Here is an 18,267-nt window from a genome sequence, read left to right on the forward strand (position 1 = left end):
CACTATCCTTTTTTCAATAAATAATATTACAATCTCGTGTCCGACTCAACGTAAGAAGAAAATACTAGATCATTCAAATCCAGCAAAATTTCAGCCTAAACCATGAATAGTTATTTCCTTTCCATTTTTAATTCACCAATTTCTGGATTCGACTCGATCATTCTCTTTCTCACTCTTCTCTCCTTCTCGTCTTTCGCGAGGGATTTGATCAATCCTTCACAATCCGTGACTGCATGATCGATCGATAGTTCAAAACCGCCCTGATGCCAACCAAGTCTTTCATCCCTTCGAAGTCGATAATTTGGTACCAGGCTCTTCTGAATCGAAGTGGAACGCGTTGGCGCATTCCAGGCGGATTAATCCGCGCCAGACGCTTCATCCTTCATCCTTTATGTTGCCGATAAGCACGGAGTTACGGCTCCAAGGCGATCTCAGCTGACGTCGTACTTTGTTGTCGTTGACGTACGTTCAGAACTAATACTCAATGGAATGCTATCTCGTGTTCTACGAATTTAAAATTTAGGTTTAAATTGTACACTTGACAATCTCCAAGTCCTCTCTTCTTGAAACCTCAGCGTTTGATGGTGTATTTATGTTTTCGCCTTGGTGACAATCTTTAAGAACGCGGTGGTTTACCAACCCCGCTAGTCGGTGAAACTGGCCTTTGAAAAAGACGAGTTTGTCGAAACGTCAGGCCAATAAAAAAGTTTCACCTAAACCTCGTTGTACTCTTGAGTGAAACCAGGATTAGGATCGTTAAGGAATTACATATTTCGTTTATTTTACCTTTCATCTACTAGCCACTTTTTATTGTTTAATTTCATTCTTATTTGTAGTTCCACTGCATTAGAGTAAAAATTCTTCGTCATACGTTAACTCGTCAATATATTGCATTAGAACGCACAACCCTGGCTATGATCACTCACTCTCAGCGACTGACCAATCACAGCTTTCTATTCCTACTATTCCTAACTACTCTGCTTCTCTAGTCTCTATCTCGTCTATTTATGAACTTACATGGCAAAATTCTGCAAACGTTATGCATCCATCACCATCCTTGTCCGCTTCTCGCATTGTACGATCAGCTATTGAATTCACCTGTTCACCAGGAACATTCGCACCGATCATCATCTAAAATACTGTGGAAATTCTCCTGTTGTGCTAGAGACGCAGAGACAAGAAGACTATAAAGCCGATAAAAGAAATAATTTTACAAGAAGATTATTATCATGCAAGAAGATGTTAATGGTGATTAGGTGAATATGTGATTATTATGTCAGAATGAGGGCGGGTGTAGTGTAGCGGTTAGAGATTCCGCTTCCGGCACGATCGAACGGAGGTTCGAATCCGTCAAATCAGAGCTCACCAAACCTTTCATCCTTCCGGGGTCGATAAATTCGTACCAGCCAGTTACACGTTCGTAAACCTCAAACGATTCCGAATTGAAGTGAACGAGGTAGCGCGGGTCCCAGGCGGACTGATTAACGCCAAAAAATTTATCCTTTATCATTTCTGTCGAAATGGGGAGCATCCCCGCAATCGCATGGTGAAGATTCCCAAATTTTTTTGATTTTCTTGATGAAGGCAGCATATCACGAATCGAATATCACGACGTCGGCACATCACGCAGCATATCACGACGTGGTGAAGGAATCCACGGGAAAATCTAGAGTTAAGGTTATAGATTACGGGATCAAAGGTGGTTCCGTTCATCTCCCCTTTATTGTGCAAGAAAGAAAGAGAGAAGGAAAGTAAGAGAAAGCAAGAAACGACGTGGAATACGACTTTCTTTTAAGACAATTTCATTTGCAACGTGCCACCCCTGCGCACGCGCCGCATCCAGGTGCGAGCGGTCCAGGACCAGTGACCTCTTCTCACCAGCCTATTCAAGTAAACCAATGAATAGGCTGCTAAAAGGACCGAAGCGTGTGAATAGAGGAGCGTTCTAACGTAACTCGTAAAAATCAAAGTGGTTCCCACAACGTTTCTTATGGCAGTCAGGCAGAGATGAGCGGAACCACCCCTGATCTCGCTATCTACAACTCCATCACTAGCTTCTCCCGGCGGATTCCTTCACCACGTCAGAATCGCGGTATGCTGCCTCTAAACGACGCATTTTTAAGCAACATATTGTTATCCTGGTTGAGAATTTCACAGGATTTTGTGCATTATTCATCTTTTTTTCTTTTCGCAGATAATTCAACTATAATGGTTCGCTAATCGCTTAGGTTTTTTTTCTGAATAGTGGCGGTTGTTAAGCGCCTTCACACTAGTATCGTCGAGAAAAAAGAAACTAGATTTAGTTACATGCAGGAAAATTAGGCTGTTGCAGCCATACTGAGGTATGGGGTTTTAGGTAGAATGTCTCCTAACCCCCCTCCTCTGACATGGTGAATCAGTACTAGCAGCTTAACACCATGGAAGGAGAGCAAGAAAAGACCTCGAAACATCAGTTCACCCAACGAAACAACTCTTTACACCAGCGTTGCATCGGAACGACTACATAGAATCAAAGACATGGCGCTTGCTTTCACAAAACGATTAGTTTACTATAAATTTCGTTTGTTTTGCATGCGCAACAAAACGCTTTCATCATAACGCCACTCTGGCGTAAAGAGTTGCTTCGTACGGTAAATTGATACTACCGGACTTTTTTGTCTTCTAGTTAGCGAAATTGTGCATTTTTTTTTTCATTTTCGCTGCGCTCTTTGCCTAGTACTTCTTAAATTTAGAGCGCTATTGGGGAGAACTCAATACTGATGATTTTTCCGAACGCTTCCGCTGAAAGGCATCACCCAACGAATCTGGGGTGATACGGATTTCCGGTGGAGTATTCGTATACGGGATCGTAGATTATTGAGAGAAAGGTGATTCCGTCCATTTCTTCCTAATTGCCGTAGAAAACGGCCCGGACGATACGGCTTCGAGCGTTTCGGCGTTCTCAACAACAAAGTACAGTTCAGCAAAGTTCGATTGGAGCGCGCCAGCCTTGTGCGGCGCCGCATCTTCCGGGCCGTTTTTTACGGCAATTAGGAAGAAATGGACGGAATCACCCCCCTGTCCATAGTCTCCCATCCCGTATACGAATACTCCACCTGAAATCCGTACCTCCTCAGATTCGTGGGGTGATGCCTTTAAGCTTTCTTTGTGGAGCTAATCCACGGCTAAGGAAAAACATGCTTAATCAAACTACACGTATGTGCGTGCGTTTGCGTGTGTGTGTGTGTGTGTGCGAGAATTCCTTTGCCAAATATGCATAGTTTATTCTATTAGCACAATTATCTTCGTTCACACGAAAACAGAACGCGTGTTGGCGAGGAATTAACGAATTCGTCGTCGATCCACAGGAAGCAAACATGTGTAATAAAATGCGCTTCCATGTGACAGGATACTTTGAAATTTCTTGGAGATTTTTTCCCCCGAAAAATAAAGAAAATTCTCGAAAAATTGAGATACACTGATTCGAAAAATTGAGATACATTCAAACAATTTGACGAATGTCCACTGCATATAATGCAATGTATTTATTATTTACTAGTAGTAATAAGAAATTGTTCCATAATTACTTCAGTTATTAATTAACGCCACATCTGAATGTCAGCAAAAATGAATGTTCGTTCCAATTAATTAAGAGGAACTAAAAGGATTACTGTAGAAGAAAATGTCCGCACCTGTAAAATATCTTTGAACTCGTCCTTTGTGATCGTACCACTCTTATTCAAATCATACATAGTGAAAGCGACTGAAATAATCAATCAATAACTCAGGATTATTGATTTCCTTCTTCCCAGTCTTCTTTTGCAGTGTAACATGAAAATTGAAAGAGAAAAAATATAAAATAGGATATAAGAATAGAAAAATGAAAAAAGGAGGTCAAAGATGAGAAAACGTCCCGCCAGACTGCGCGCTTCTGCGATCAATTATCGATCGAGGTGTGGGTGGTCACAGTAGTTGCGGTAAGGTGATCACTGAAGAAAAAAAAAACCCACTCACATCTTAGCTTTGCTTCACGGCTATTCCATGGATGTGGTTTATTTTTATTGATTGGTCGGAAATGGCTGAGTACCTTGACAAAATCCCGAAAATACACTTTTCTTCTTTCAACGACCCTGAAAAAGGTTAATATCTGCCACTAGTCGATAAATCAATAATCAATCAGTAGCTTTGTCTCTCGTTTTTTTCAGTTTTCCCCTCTCAGCTCAGCTTCAAATTTCTCTTCAAAATTTTCAACACAATGTTCGATGATGCTGCGCTATGAGCGGAAAATCCCTTCAAATTTATCATTTTATTGTTTTTACATACAAGTTAAATATTGATTAGCGCATGTGTAGCGCACGTGCAAATCCCATGGTCATATGATCTGGATGAAGTTCGCATGTGAAGGCTACATGAAGCAGATCTAATCGGAAATCCTCGCCACGAAAACCATGCAAAAACGTGCTCGCAATTCGCATCAAATTTATTGCGAAGAGAGCGCGAGTTGTGCGGAGACGCGGACATGTAAAATAGCGGATAGCAATCCTCGCAAACGTTTTGAGTGACAAAATCTCATTTAGGCGTTGCTCCGTCGCACAAGAGTACACAATGCAAGCTGCGAATTTTATGCTGATGACTCGTCTTTGATTCTTTACCCGTTTTATTACTACTATTCTCCGTTATTTTTACTGGTATTATTCGCTTTTTTTTTTACAGAGTTATCGAGTTACCGACCCGACTGTGAAATTGAATCTAAATTATTCGAGTGAAAATGAACTAAATTATCAAAAAGTGCTTTAATTTAAGGGAAAACTTCTAGAAGAGAAAGAAATGCTTTTTTTTAGTGCAAAGTTCTACATACAGTTTTCTTACAAAAGAAAATCCCATACTTAGGTGGAGGCAGTGTGACAAAAAACTATTATTTTCGTCTTTTTTAGTCACTTCCAAATCCTTATTTTGGATAACGGACTGCAGAAATTTCTACTTGAATAAAAATTCACGGAATTCACAAAATGTATCAAATTTATGAGAAAAAAAATTAAAAATGAATGAAAATTTATGAATTTATTTATGAATTTACTAAAAGAATAGTTATTTATCCAATTCAATCACATTATTTCAAGCATAATTTTCATTACGAAGGTAATAAATGATAACAATAACAATAATAATGATAGTGATAATAATAATAATAATAATAATAATAATAATAATAATAATAATAATAATAATAATAATAATAATAATAATAATAATAATAATAATAATAATAAGAGCACTTTCTAGTGTATTTATAACTACAGCAACTAACTTTAGGAGATTTTCACGAGAAAAAAAAAACCGCTGCACCGAACATTCAGCACCGTTGCGGTGGAAAAAAATAACGCTTTGATATCTCTCCGATTCATCCACTCACTGGCAGGAGTCATAAATGCGTCCTCAATTCAAAAACGCATGATTCGCCGCTATTTCATTCATTGAATAATCGAAATCGAAAAAGTACTAAAAAACATTCAGCAAAACCCAAAAATTTAAAATTGATCCGAGTTCAAGTTGTTTGTCAGAAACAAAAAAAAAACATTCATTTAAACAATACACCCAGTATATTTATAATTATAACCATTATATCCATAATTATTACCATTATATCCATTATATCACCATTATATCCATTATATTCACATTATTATATTACTAATCCATTTATTTTATCATACATCATATTAATATTATATCCATTATGTTCATTCTATCATCCTATTCTTTTGATAGGCTCATTCTTCAAAAATTTTTCCCCCGTCATTGTTAGCGTTGTTTTCTCATGGTCAAATTTAATCCAACTTTAGCAAAAAAGAAATGAAGAAATAAAAATTTCCATCACAGGCAGCGCATTCTCTTCATGGAAGACGATGCCGATAAGTGCACAATCATAGAATATGAAATATGAGTAAGGAAAAAACCCCATCCATTGAATATTCAACACTTTTTCAGATGAGATACACATAGAATTCTTTGGTTCAAACTAGGCGGTAACTATTTCAGAATGAATGATTCTCGAGCCTTCGTTTGATTTTTTTTTTCCTAAAACTCTTTCTTTGTTGAAAAAAATCTTTTTCTCCAATCTTAACATTGTTTTCTCGTGGTCGAATTTAGTCCAACTTTTGCCAAAACAAAAGACAAAAAAAATTGAAATCGTTTATAAATCTAAAGCTCTCAAAGAGTTTCCACTTATTTTGCACTTTTGTAGTTCAGCACATTGTAATCTAATCCAAAATCTAACAATATAAGAAATAATTGGATGAACATATATGTACTAGTTCTCCTACCTATCGAATTACATCTCGAATGTGATTTTGTTTCTATTTCCTCCTCAATTTTCTCTTCTCCCAGCTATTCTTGTCTGTATCTGAGAAATATTAATCGAAACATAGCTATCGCTCAATTAAAATTCGAGATTTCTCAACAGATCCGGGAAGTGCAGGACACCATTGAGCATCTTAAGAGCGTTGATAGTCGTGGAGATATGTATTTGGATTTAGATCCTTTATAAAAAAAAAACCCCTGTCCAGTTCTTTTTCTTTTTTCTTTGTTTTTTCTTCAAGTTCTCACTTACATAAAATAATGAACGATTATTAGGTAAAACGCCTCGTACCATAAATTTCTTTACGACTTATGTGCGCTCGCGTGGCCGTAACGCATCGCACTGCCTTCCCAATCGATAGCGCATCGCCATCAAACGAGCAAAAATAACTGTCGGCTCCTACAAACTACTAAATTCTTAATATTTACTTACTGTGTTAGCCTGTTAAGTGAGAAAAAAATATTCTTAATGAAACACTCAAAAAACCTATTCAGATGAAGCGACATTAATAATGTATTTTTTTTTGTAAAACAGGAAATTTTCCCAAAATTTGATTATTCTCACGGATTAGTTCAGTTTTTGAACTTTCAGCTTCTAGCCTTTTTTCCCTAAAGTATATCAATTCTGAACAGCGCACATGTATTTTGACAGAACAAGAAATCTCTAGGGATGACAGACATCGAAGCATCAGTCAACTGCTGCGAAAACAGCGGGTATGTCAGTCTGTCAACCAACAGCAGCTGAAACCCATTCCCTTGAGATTACAGTATGTTCAACGCTGACACTGTTCGTTCTCTTCCTGGAAAATTATCCTGTCAGTTTTTCTTGGACGATAAAAAAACACTATTTTAACATTGAACTGTAAGGAAAATAAAAGGTGTCTCGTACTTTTCCATGAGCTCAATAAATCGTGTGAAGAATCTCCTTTATCACTAGTGGTGAGTCCAGCAATCGCAAGTGATCGTGGTGGGGACGGGTGTAGCGCAGTCGGTAAGAGGTTTCACTGTTACTACACTATCGGTCGATGGTTCGAGTCTGCCTTAGTGCCAACCAACCGTTTCATCTCTCCGGTATTGATAAATTTGTACCAGACTTGTCTGGGAGGATAAAAGCATTGACTTGGCACATCGGCTAGCGCCGGGAAGTCATTAAACCTCAAAAAAAGTAAACCTCTAATAATTCTGAATTGAAGTGAACGTAGTGGCGCGGGTCCTAAGCGGATTGATTCGCTCCATCCAGACATTTCTGTAGAAGAAACACTTCCAGACACTTTATTCTTTATCTTCTACCAGAAAGCAGGAAAGAAACTCATGGAACAATTTAATACGAAGCTATGATGACCAGAAAAAATCCCTTCTTCATCGTTCTTTCCAGAAATAAGTGAAAACCCGTTCCAGTTAGTGTTTAACGGATACTCTGTTCGACAACTGGCGAACTTCCTGCTTCTACCTCTTTCCATGCCATTTTTCCCACTGTAATCGGTGTTTCTTAAATTTCTCGTATTCCCATAGAAGAAACACATGCCACAATCTTTTTGCTCGGCTATTAGCGCCTATACATGTCCGCATGTTGCATATACAAAGAAATAACTCCATATCCAGCAAATATTGACTACCCGAAAAGGATGCATGAAGGATGCATCAGCGCGCAACGCGTTGTATGGCAGTAGCTCATACATGCTGACCAATTAATCCGACAATGACGTCATCGACAAATGTCCGTCCCGGAGCCGCTAATCCACGAAGAGACGGAGAGAGAGCGCACGACGGGACGGGCGCCGGGCGCTCAGCGATGCTGCCGTCGCCGTCGCGCAACGCTTCCAATTATTCATTTTCCGACATCCGGAAATGTGCCCCATTTGTTCCCCCGCGTTCCCGGCGTGAACACGCTTCGGCATCACAAGATTCCCATTTTCCCCCACGCTCTCCTCCTTCTTCCTATTGGATATTTTCAGTCGATGGGCGGGGCTTATTCTCGTTAATCTCAGCTAACGATCTAACGACTCCAGAAAAAGTGATTTACACGGATTTAGTTCGCATGTAAAAAAATACCTAATATTTTGTTTTCTTTCTTCTGTCTTTTCACAATGTGTTTAGCGTATTTGGTTTTTTTATTTTCTCCTTATCACATCCTTTTTTTTTAGCAAGTCATTAAGCATAAATAAATAGGTAAATAACCAAATAATGACGTCATCGTATAGGTAATCTAAAATTGTTCCTCGCCAAGGAACGTTTTGGTTGTCTTAACTAGTAATCATCTGTCCGCTCTCGTAATTTCTGCACTATGGTGTCTGTGTCTCTTTTTATACTGTTATCCCTATGCTATACTCTGGACATCTGTCTTTGTTTACGAATAGAAAACGTTCCATTTTTAAACTATCTCGTTCATGAGATGCTGTAAAATGAGTAAGAACAAAAGGGAAACGAGGGACACATAGATATAAATCATTCGGATTATCGCATGGGAAAGTTTTAGGATCAGAATAAGCAGCTACTACAGATTTCCACGTGAATTACGACACAGTGTTCTATCAGAATCTTTTTACTTCTTTATTTTATCAATATTTATTTGTATACATGTATTAAACTACTATTATTTTTGAAAAAATTGTATTTTTAAAAACTATTATTTTTCTCCCCTTTTTTTCTTAAATTTCCCTCCCCTCCAAAAAAGGATCTAAGCCAATGGAGTGAAATTTGGACGAAACGTTTGCAAACAGCAACAATAGCGCTAGTTTTGAGCAAGTTCACCAATTGTTCTTACAATATTGTAAAAGAAAAGAATTATTCCATACACGACTCTGGCTTACCTTACATACTGTAGCTCTGAACTGGGAAATGATCATCAAACACTAAAAAGCAGAAGAAAATCACAAATGAGGTGAGAATTTGCGTTGTTGGGGACCAGTTTTCGTTACTTCAAAGAATAATCTTTCCGTGCATGTATCTAACTTCCACCACATTAGGCATATATAATATCTATTACATAAATTAGGCGATTAAGCTGGGGTCCTATTAGGGGAAACCCCCCTCTCCTGTTAGCAGACAATGTTTTGATGTTATATTTGAAATAGCACTGTATAGTACAGTAATCTGTAAATATGCGAATAAACATACCTATAGGCGTAAATCAGTTGTGCAGCCTACATATTCACCCTGAATGTATTTTCAGAAAATAAGCAGTCAGTGCCACTAAGCGCTAATTTTCTCTCGAGTACATATATAGAAAACAAAGAGAATTTCCATGAAAATTCCTCGGAAATAGCTCGTTTCGACGCAATTTCTCTGCAAAAATCAATTTTCTCCTTCTCCTCGCGGACTTCTATGAAATTATGCAAGGGCGACAGCATCATGTCACTTTCCGTGCAAGATCTTCCAAAAAAAAAGTTCTCCGAAAGGAAATTACATTTCACGGATGTTGTTGACAGAAATCAGCCATGACAGAAATTTAAGGCAAGCAAGCGGTAAACGTAATTTCCGACTAATTTTTTTCTTTTTTTTTCTTCAGGAATGTTCGAAAATTTAATTTATGCATGTCTGTTTTTATTGATGCACTTTCATGGACAAATTCATCGCAAACAGAGTCGTAAATGAGAATTAATATATAAATAGTGCATGTTTCTATCTAGCTCATTCATTCATTCATTAATCCAGTGATTCGAAAATCTCTTGACTCATAATACGTTCATTTAATGAACAAATCGTCTACTCGTTTATTTCTGTGTTCATTTCATAACTCATTCGTTCTTTCGCTCATTCATTCATTCATTCATTTATTCATTCATTCGTCCATTCACTCATTCAACCACTCAGCCAGTTAAAAAGCTAAAATTCTTTCACTCGTGACTAATTGAACCAATTTAAAAACCTTAAAAATAATAATAAAATAATTTTAAAAAATAAAAATTAAAAAAAAAAACAAAACAAAAAACGAAAGACCAAATAACCAATTCATATTAAATATTAAATAATTAAATTTAGTTAAATATTAAACCCCTTCCTATTCATTTATTTCCTTGTTTATTTTATAACTCGCTCTCTCATTCATGCACTCGTCCATTTATTCATTCAGCGATCCGAAAATCCTCTCACTCATAATCCGTTCATTTACTGAACCAATCATTATTCTTTTACCTGTTTGTTTATTTTATAACTCGTTTAATCATTCATTCATTCATTCAGTCAGTCATCCCTTTATTCATCCGTTCATTCATAAATGCATAACCATTTAGGTTGAAAACAAGAGTAGAAAGGCTGGATAGGCGAACCTTCGGCTGTTCAATCGTTCGGGATTTTCTCGGTTCTTCCTCGTTTTTTTTTTTCACCTCGCCAATTTCTTTTTGCTTTTTTAAAAACCTTTTTTCAGCTCTCCGTCTCGAATGTCTCCTATGTATCTTTCTGTTTGTGTTCGGACAGGTATTATACCTACTCAAACTGACCGTTTACATTCCTTGCCTTTTTTTTTCTTTCTTTCCTTCGTTAACAACTTCTTTTTTGTTTTCTCTATCTCTCTTATTTGATTTAATTATTATTTTCCGTCCTCAATCATACATATTTCGCTATCTTTTTCTCTCTGCTGCAATTTCCACCGTTCTTTTTTGCTTTTCCTTTTCTTCATTCCTCACTGTTTCGTTTCTTTTCTTATTCACCAACAGGAAATCGTCAGGAAGCCCACAAAATAATCCACAGCTTCTTCCACGGAGGTTTCTACTTCTACGCTCCTCTGCGTCTCTCACATAGTCGCTTGGCAATAAATTTTCTTCTCCTCTTACTCAGGAGCAATTCATCAAATTCGTCGAAATAACGTTGGATGCAATAAATCACACGAATCTTCACGGATCGCCCAGTTTTCTTTTTCCTTTTCACGTTCAAGGCGCAAACATTGCTTTTCAACCGATCAATAGACATTTTTTGCATCGCGTGCATATGTTCTGCGGACGATTATGTGGTACATGCTGAATGAAATGCATGTATCATGACCCAAGATTTGAAAAAAAAAACTATTGTTACACTTAGAGAAAGTCAGAAGTGCTTATCGATTTCTAAAGCAAGTTTTTAAAAAGGATATGAACACGAGAAAACATAATCCTGGATTATTTCCCCTTAATACACACACTTGTTTTGTTATTAATTTTTACTTCCTAATTTTACTATGTTGTTATTAATTTTCATTTCGATTTTTACTTGTATTATTATTTATTATTTCTTTAGAATTTTACTTTATTTCCTAGTTTAGGTCATAGCAACTGAAAAAGGTGTATTAGCGTTTTAGAGGTTCTCCAAATTCCCAACAACAATAAATATCTTGAGAAGCAGAGAATAAAAAGAAAGCGAAGAAAAAAATGGACCCTTCATTCGCAATGGGGAACTTTTTCAAAGTGTATAGGAGTCCTTAATTTATGGAATCTCTATTCCCTCGGCTTTTTTTATACCCGAAATCGCATCGGATAACGATTATTGCGAAATTTCTAGTGGATGCACTTACGAGGGATGATATTATTTTTCTTCAAAAATGTGGGGGAGGGAGGTTATCGACAGTGAGGAATCTACTAAACTTCTCGACTTGAATTGGTCCCTTATCATGACTTCATAACTTTCTCCAATCAATAGAAAATTAAAAGAAGTCAGAAGAAAATCTTAACATAAATATATAGTAAATATAATATGTACGTTCGTGATCATAATATATAAAAGCGGGCTTATTCTGTCAAATGTGTGTGTGTGTGTGTGTGTGAAATTCGAAAAAGGAAGGGTCCCAAGGTGTTGTAATGGTGCCCCGGTGTCGAAATGCGATAAAATGAGGTGACACGGGCGGGTACTACATCGCTGGATTGGTGTCGCGGCGCAAGAAAGCCATAAAATAGGGTGAGATGGGTCCCACAGCGTTGTAAAGCGGTAAAATGTGGTGGTACAGGTCCAACGGTGTGGAATTGATCCGTCGTGGTGCAATAGTATCGCGAAATAACTTCCTGTGGATGGCCCAGAAGAGAGAGGAGATGTTGCAACCGTTTCATATCCATAGCCACTGTACATGTGGTGTTGGACCTTTATGACTACTCCGTGTATCTATTTCCTTGCACCCTTGCCTCAGGTTGGCGACATGCCTTCCACAGAAAGTGGAAACACGCATGCAAAAGGCTGCTCGAATAGTAGCCAACAGTTTACACGATCTGACGAGGGGCGTTATCTTTATCATTACTATGATGTTGTTTACGTCATTTCACATTAAAATTCATCATTCAGTAGTAACTGTTGGGGGAAAACAGGAGAAAACCCATACTTCGAATTTTGCTTTCAAACATTGTCTATATTATATTGGTGGAGCCGCATATTCGAGTCTGACTGCTATCTGCACGTGATGGCCCTGCATTAACTAAGCGGAATCAGGCATTCGAAGATACGGATTGGGAACGTACGAACCATATAATCAGCATTGTTATATGGCAAAAGTTTCCTGTACATTCCAAAAAGGCGCTGTCGTCTAGCACATCGCCAACGCCCATAACCTGTAAGGTCAACTGCCTGAAGAGAGCGAGGAATCTTTGATAATTCGTTTCGTCAGGCTGAACTGCCGAACACTGTCGAGTGAACTCGCGCAAACCGCCCTGTACAAGCTTTTACGATATTCTTGTGTGTCGTGTGCTCCGCTGCAGAAAACACGCATGAGAGATCGGCACGACATCAGAAAAGTAGACCATATATTGCGATGTGAGGAAAGTGGGTGGTTGCACGATAGCTGTGAGAAACGACCATACACAACCACCTGGTGGAGGAATTTGGCTCAACGTTACCTAGATGCACTTTCTACGAACGCGGGATCGCAGAGCACGTAAAATCTGGATCGTAAGTGTCCATACACCTACGGAAACCGCTGAGGACAATAATAAGGACGCTCCTCTTTCTGGGATTCGTGAGATGGCAAAGATCATTCGCATAATATGAACAGACGAAAGGATACCCGGGTCGTGGAGACACGATATCATTATACCTCTCCACGAGAGGTTATCCGTCACAGACCCTAGGAATTATCGGGCAATCTTTTTGCTGCGTGTTATAAAGGATAGAGGATAAAGTGTCTGGCATTAATCAATCCGCTTGGGATGCGTCCGTACGTTCACTTCAATTCAGAACGAAGAACAGAAGGTTTGGTGAGCACTAGAGCGGATTCAAACCCCCGATCGCAGGAAGCGGAACCTCTAACCACTACACTACACCCGCCTCTCTGCGTGTTATATGCAAGGTTTAGAGCCGATTATCTTGGAACAACTTATTAACCTCGCGAAGAAACAACGCGAGACGAACGACTGACTTTCGTCCTGGACGACCTACGATTGAGCAGGTATTTCTCATCAAGAGAGAGTGGGAGAGCGGCAGCGGTATTCGAGGCCAATGCAATTAGCCTTTCTAGACTCTGAAGTCGCTTTCCTTCTCATCGAAGCCGTCTTCTCAACATCCTTCGAATCAATGGAGTACCAGAAAAGTTCTTTCATCTGCATGATGACATGAATCAACGAACAACAGCTGCAGTTTGAACATCACCCGGATGTACAACACCGTTCGAGATGATAAGTGAAGTAAGACAAGGGGCAATGGTCAACTTCATCCATCGACAACATCATACAAGGAACAGTCGATCAGTGTCCTACCGATATCATCTTAGCACCATCAGAACGCCCCTGACCCGATATCGAGTACGGTGACGATGTTGTTATATTCGCATAAAGCAGTACGAAACTATAACCTATAACGTCAACCTTGTATCGAAGCTGGCTGCAATCTGCGGATCACGCTTACACTCTGATAAATGCTTGTAGATGTGGATTTCCTCGAGACCCTCAACGGAAATCAAGGTAGACGGACAACCTGTCGAACTTGTGTATGAGTTCTGTTATTTGGGCTGAATGCTGAAAAACGATGAGAGCTATGAGAGAGATATTCAGCAGAGATGCGCTAAAGCTTATAAGGGATTCAACTCTTTGACCGACTGCTTGTGGTCGACTCCCTCACCAACCAAGTCAAGCTGCAAGTCTACCTATTCGCAGTTTGTCCCATCATGATGTACGGAGCAGCACCATCGACGGTGATGGGGAGGCTTGATTGCACGGAACGAAAGCTGCTTAAACGGCTGCTTGGCTACTTTTAGCTAAATGTATGCCACAATGAAAATCGTTACTCGAAAATCTATGTAATGTACCGGTGGATGACACGTGGAAGATATCAACATCTTGCACTGCCATCGCAAAATCGGCTACAGAAAATCGTCTTCGCTTCTTTGGTCATATATTAAAGAGAAACAGATTGCCTTGTTCAACGAGTTCTGATGAGTTTGTCGGGTTCAAGCTGGAAGAGGTCACCTGGGCGAAAACGGAAGTTCTGGACAGAGGTGGTGAGAGGGGACCTGAGAACATTCCCGACGTGGATAGGAAGTTCAGACGAGACGTAAGATTTCGCAGGACACGAAATAGCGACGAATGGATTGATTCTGTACCAGCATTGGCAGCAGATTGTAAAGGTTTTGCTGAGCTATGTTCAAGGACGGCACACCTCGGCAAAGATGCGGGTAATCGCGTCAGGCGAAGACATTAACCCCAGATTAAAGGACAAAAAGGATAAAGTCCCTGGCGTCTCAATCCACTCGGGATGCGCCAACGCGTTTTACTGGAATTCGTAATCGTTGAGGTTTTGGAACGCGTGTTGTCCTATACGACTTGCGGGGGCCAGCCGATGATCAAGTCAGTGTTTTTATCCTCCCAGACAAGTCTGGTACCAATTTATCGACCCCAGAGGGATGAAGGGCTTGGTTCGCACTAGGGCGGTTTCGAACCCTCGACCGTGTGGCTACAACGGACCTCTAACCGACTGCGCCACACCCACCCCTAACCCCAGATTCAGTCAAGTAAGTCATTATATTGGTATCGAAGAAGTGTTTAGAACTGAAATTGAACGTTCTCGAAGTGTAGAACTGACGCGCTTAGAAAGAACACTTTGAACTTTTTCGCGTTCATTTATAATTTTAAAAAAATGAAGAACAAAGAGTTTTTAGAAAAACACTAATCTAATTGCACAGAAAATGTCACTACTATCAATTTCCACTGATCAGTGAAGACAAGCGAAGCGGCTTTAGCCGAGCGTTCAGACTGGTATGTAATAAAAATGGTAAAAATACATGTTAATACTAAAATAATGTCGATTAAAAGACCAAAACTATAAATGGAACGTACTCAGCGTCTGCAAAAAATGCGTCGATAATACGTTGTCCAAGCGGATTCTGTTGTAATTCGGCGATATTTTGGAAATCTGCTTCGGTGAGGAAGTGTTCATTCGTCGCCTTGTCGCGATGTGTCGCAAGCGACAAAAACCGCTTGTACAGCGTTACGATACCACTGCGTGACACTAAAAAAGGAAAGGTCAGTCCTGGGACATTCAAAACACTAGTAATGGAAGAATATATACTATATATAATATAAACTTATATATACTGTACATATATAAGTATTAAAGGAACAAAACGGAAAGCTAAAATTTTTAGGTAGAAATTAGGCATTTAAAACGACTGTCTTTAATTTTCATGCAGAAAGCAGAAAAAAACCACTTGTCAACTTGTTGACTCCATTTTCCAGCTTTTTTTTTTGTCTTTTTTCCGTCCTCATTTTTTTCGTATACGGTTCTTTCCTCAGAAAAAAAAACCAGTCTATTTTTAAAGGACTCTGCACAACATGGATATCAATCTTGACTTAGTAGGTTAATACACAACAAATGGAAAAAATTCTCAATTTCTCAGGTTGTTTTCAATATTTTCACTTTAAACTACCATTACTACTATCAACACAAGGACACTGCTTAAATAATATCCCATTAATCTCTATTTCTCAACGTCCTGTTATTTTGATTAAACCTTTAAGGTTTACGATCTTTTTTCTTTGCTTTTTCTTCCACTAATTAGGAGTTTTCCCGCTCTTTTATTCTCTGGAATGTGCTGAAAAAGTAAGTATAAATAAATAAAATTAATAATAAGAATAACAATAAAATAAAATAGAATGAAATGTACTAGCGCAGTTAAAAATTTAATTGTAATCTACTGCATGTAAATAAACGTAAATAAATGAAATGATTCTGATTCTTGTGGAGAAACTTGCTAAGAAAAAAATACCTGAACAGTAGTTATCGTTTGGATTTTTTCTAATTCTTTTTTTCTTTTTGAGTTTTCAGAAAAATGGGTTTCGATGACTAACCATGACGTATATGAAATTCAAGAATTTTTTTTTTTGCAATTTTTGCTCTATTGATTGGATTTCACTCATTAATTTTGGTCATTTTTCTTCATTTTTTTTTTTAAAACTTCTCTTCATTTCTGATTCTCTACATCCTCCTCCTATGTTTTCTTCTTTCTTAGTCCTAAGCTACATAGCTCACAGCCTGTTCCTATTTAATTATATGTTTCGAGACCAGATAAGCTAATATTCGTGAATTTCTATGTACATACATACATACATGTAATTACTGTAGGAGATCAGAAATGAAATGTGAATTCATCTGTTGTGGTCTCCTTACTTGAATTCCACATTCTCGCTACGTCTCCTTAGTAACTAGTTAATCTTGCACGAAGAACCATCACAACTTATTTTCACACGTTCACACAAATATACACCCATGAGGAGGCTGTCCGTGAAACTCGTATTTCATTTCTCGCATTGACGTCAGCGCAGAAAATTCGAGGTGTATCCGAGCTGATATAATTGTGGAAAATTGTAGAAACGGATGAATGTCGATACGAACTCGACACGGTTCCTTTCTTTTTCTTTCTTTTCATCTTTTACTCATTACTCTCATTGAACTTCTTCAATTCCCTTCATCACTAAAAAATTCATTCCAGCAATTCTTTTCTTTTCATCTCTCTCATTTCTCATCTCAACATTTCTGTTCTATTTTCTATTTTTATTTTTATTTTCAACAAATCTTCAGTATTTCTAATCTAATCTCTAATTTTAATTTTTAATAGTAATTTTTTTCTTAATTTTCAATCTATTTGCTCTATTTTCTTCATGCAAACTGATTGCGAGCATATTGTAGTTCTATTCATCTAACCACTTTATTCTTTACTATATAAACTGTCTGTAGTCGCTATAAGTGAGTTTTTTTAAGCCATTTTTTAATTTTTTTAAAAAAATATCTACGGAATTTTTTCTAAGCCATCTACTTAGCCGACAGCCGCCACTATGTACGTTCCCTTTACGTATGTAGCTCTCTCACTCATTCTCTCTCCACCTCCACAATAACCTCTGTTTTTTTTTGCTTCAAGTGTTTATTTAAATTAGTCTTTAGGTTTATTTGTTTGTTGTTTTTATATAACTTTATTGTTCAACCATAATCTTCCAGTTTTGTTAGCCTTGAAGGAGTTGAGCGAAGAAGAGGAACCCGCAAAACTAATAAAACATTGTAAAATAAACGCGATACCAGTCAAATCCCTTCAGCTCCTATAATAACTTCCAAAAAGTCTTCTGTCCACTAATTCACTTTTTATAAGGTCAAATATTTTATTTTATTTTTCTATTATTAATTACATTTTTCTCGCTCTGTCATGTTCACTAATAACCAGAATTTCTCTTCCATTAAACTATTGTTGTGGATATCGAGTTGACAAAAAAAACGGGGGTCATACTCACATTTGCTTTCTCATTCTTATTTCGTCTCATGTGTTGCCTTATTTTATTTCTTTTTTTTATTCTCACTTCATTTTTCATGCCAACAGTAATACGATACATCCTTACCACCCTTTCAAACGCATCTATTTACACCATGGTTGAATTTATGACAAGAATACGTGACGAAATATGATGTTATAATAGCCGCGGTGAGGAAAAACCATACGTTCCCCAGAATCCAGAGGAAAACTCAGCTTTCGAATTCAGCACGAATTTCCCACGTGATCGT

General features: G+C 38.1%; 1 protein-coding gene across 1 annotated transcript in view; it reads right to left on the reverse strand.

Annotated features, from left to right (window-relative positions):
* The window catches only part of RB195_008769 (uncharacterized protein), a gene marked incomplete at both ends in the record, with an annotated part of 32,718 nt that overhangs the window by 725 nt on the left and 13,726 nt on the right, over positions 1–18,267 (reverse strand). The window contains 4 exons of the mRNA XM_064195428.1: positions 1,018–1,131; positions 3,672–3,742; positions 3,994–4,109; positions 15,558–15,729. Coding sequence (XP_064046573.1) covers positions 1,018–1,131; positions 3,672–3,742; positions 3,994–4,109; positions 15,558–15,729 — 473 coding nt within the window. The remainder of the gene's footprint in view (positions 1–1,017; positions 1,132–3,671; positions 3,743–3,993; positions 4,110–15,557; positions 15,730–18,267) is intronic.

This window comes from Necator americanus, chromosome III, assembly GCF_031761385.1.
Source record: "Necator americanus strain Aroian chromosome III, whole genome shotgun sequence".
NCBI classification, from domain to species: domain Eukaryota; kingdom Metazoa; phylum Nematoda; class Chromadorea; order Rhabditida; family Ancylostomatidae; genus Necator; species Necator americanus.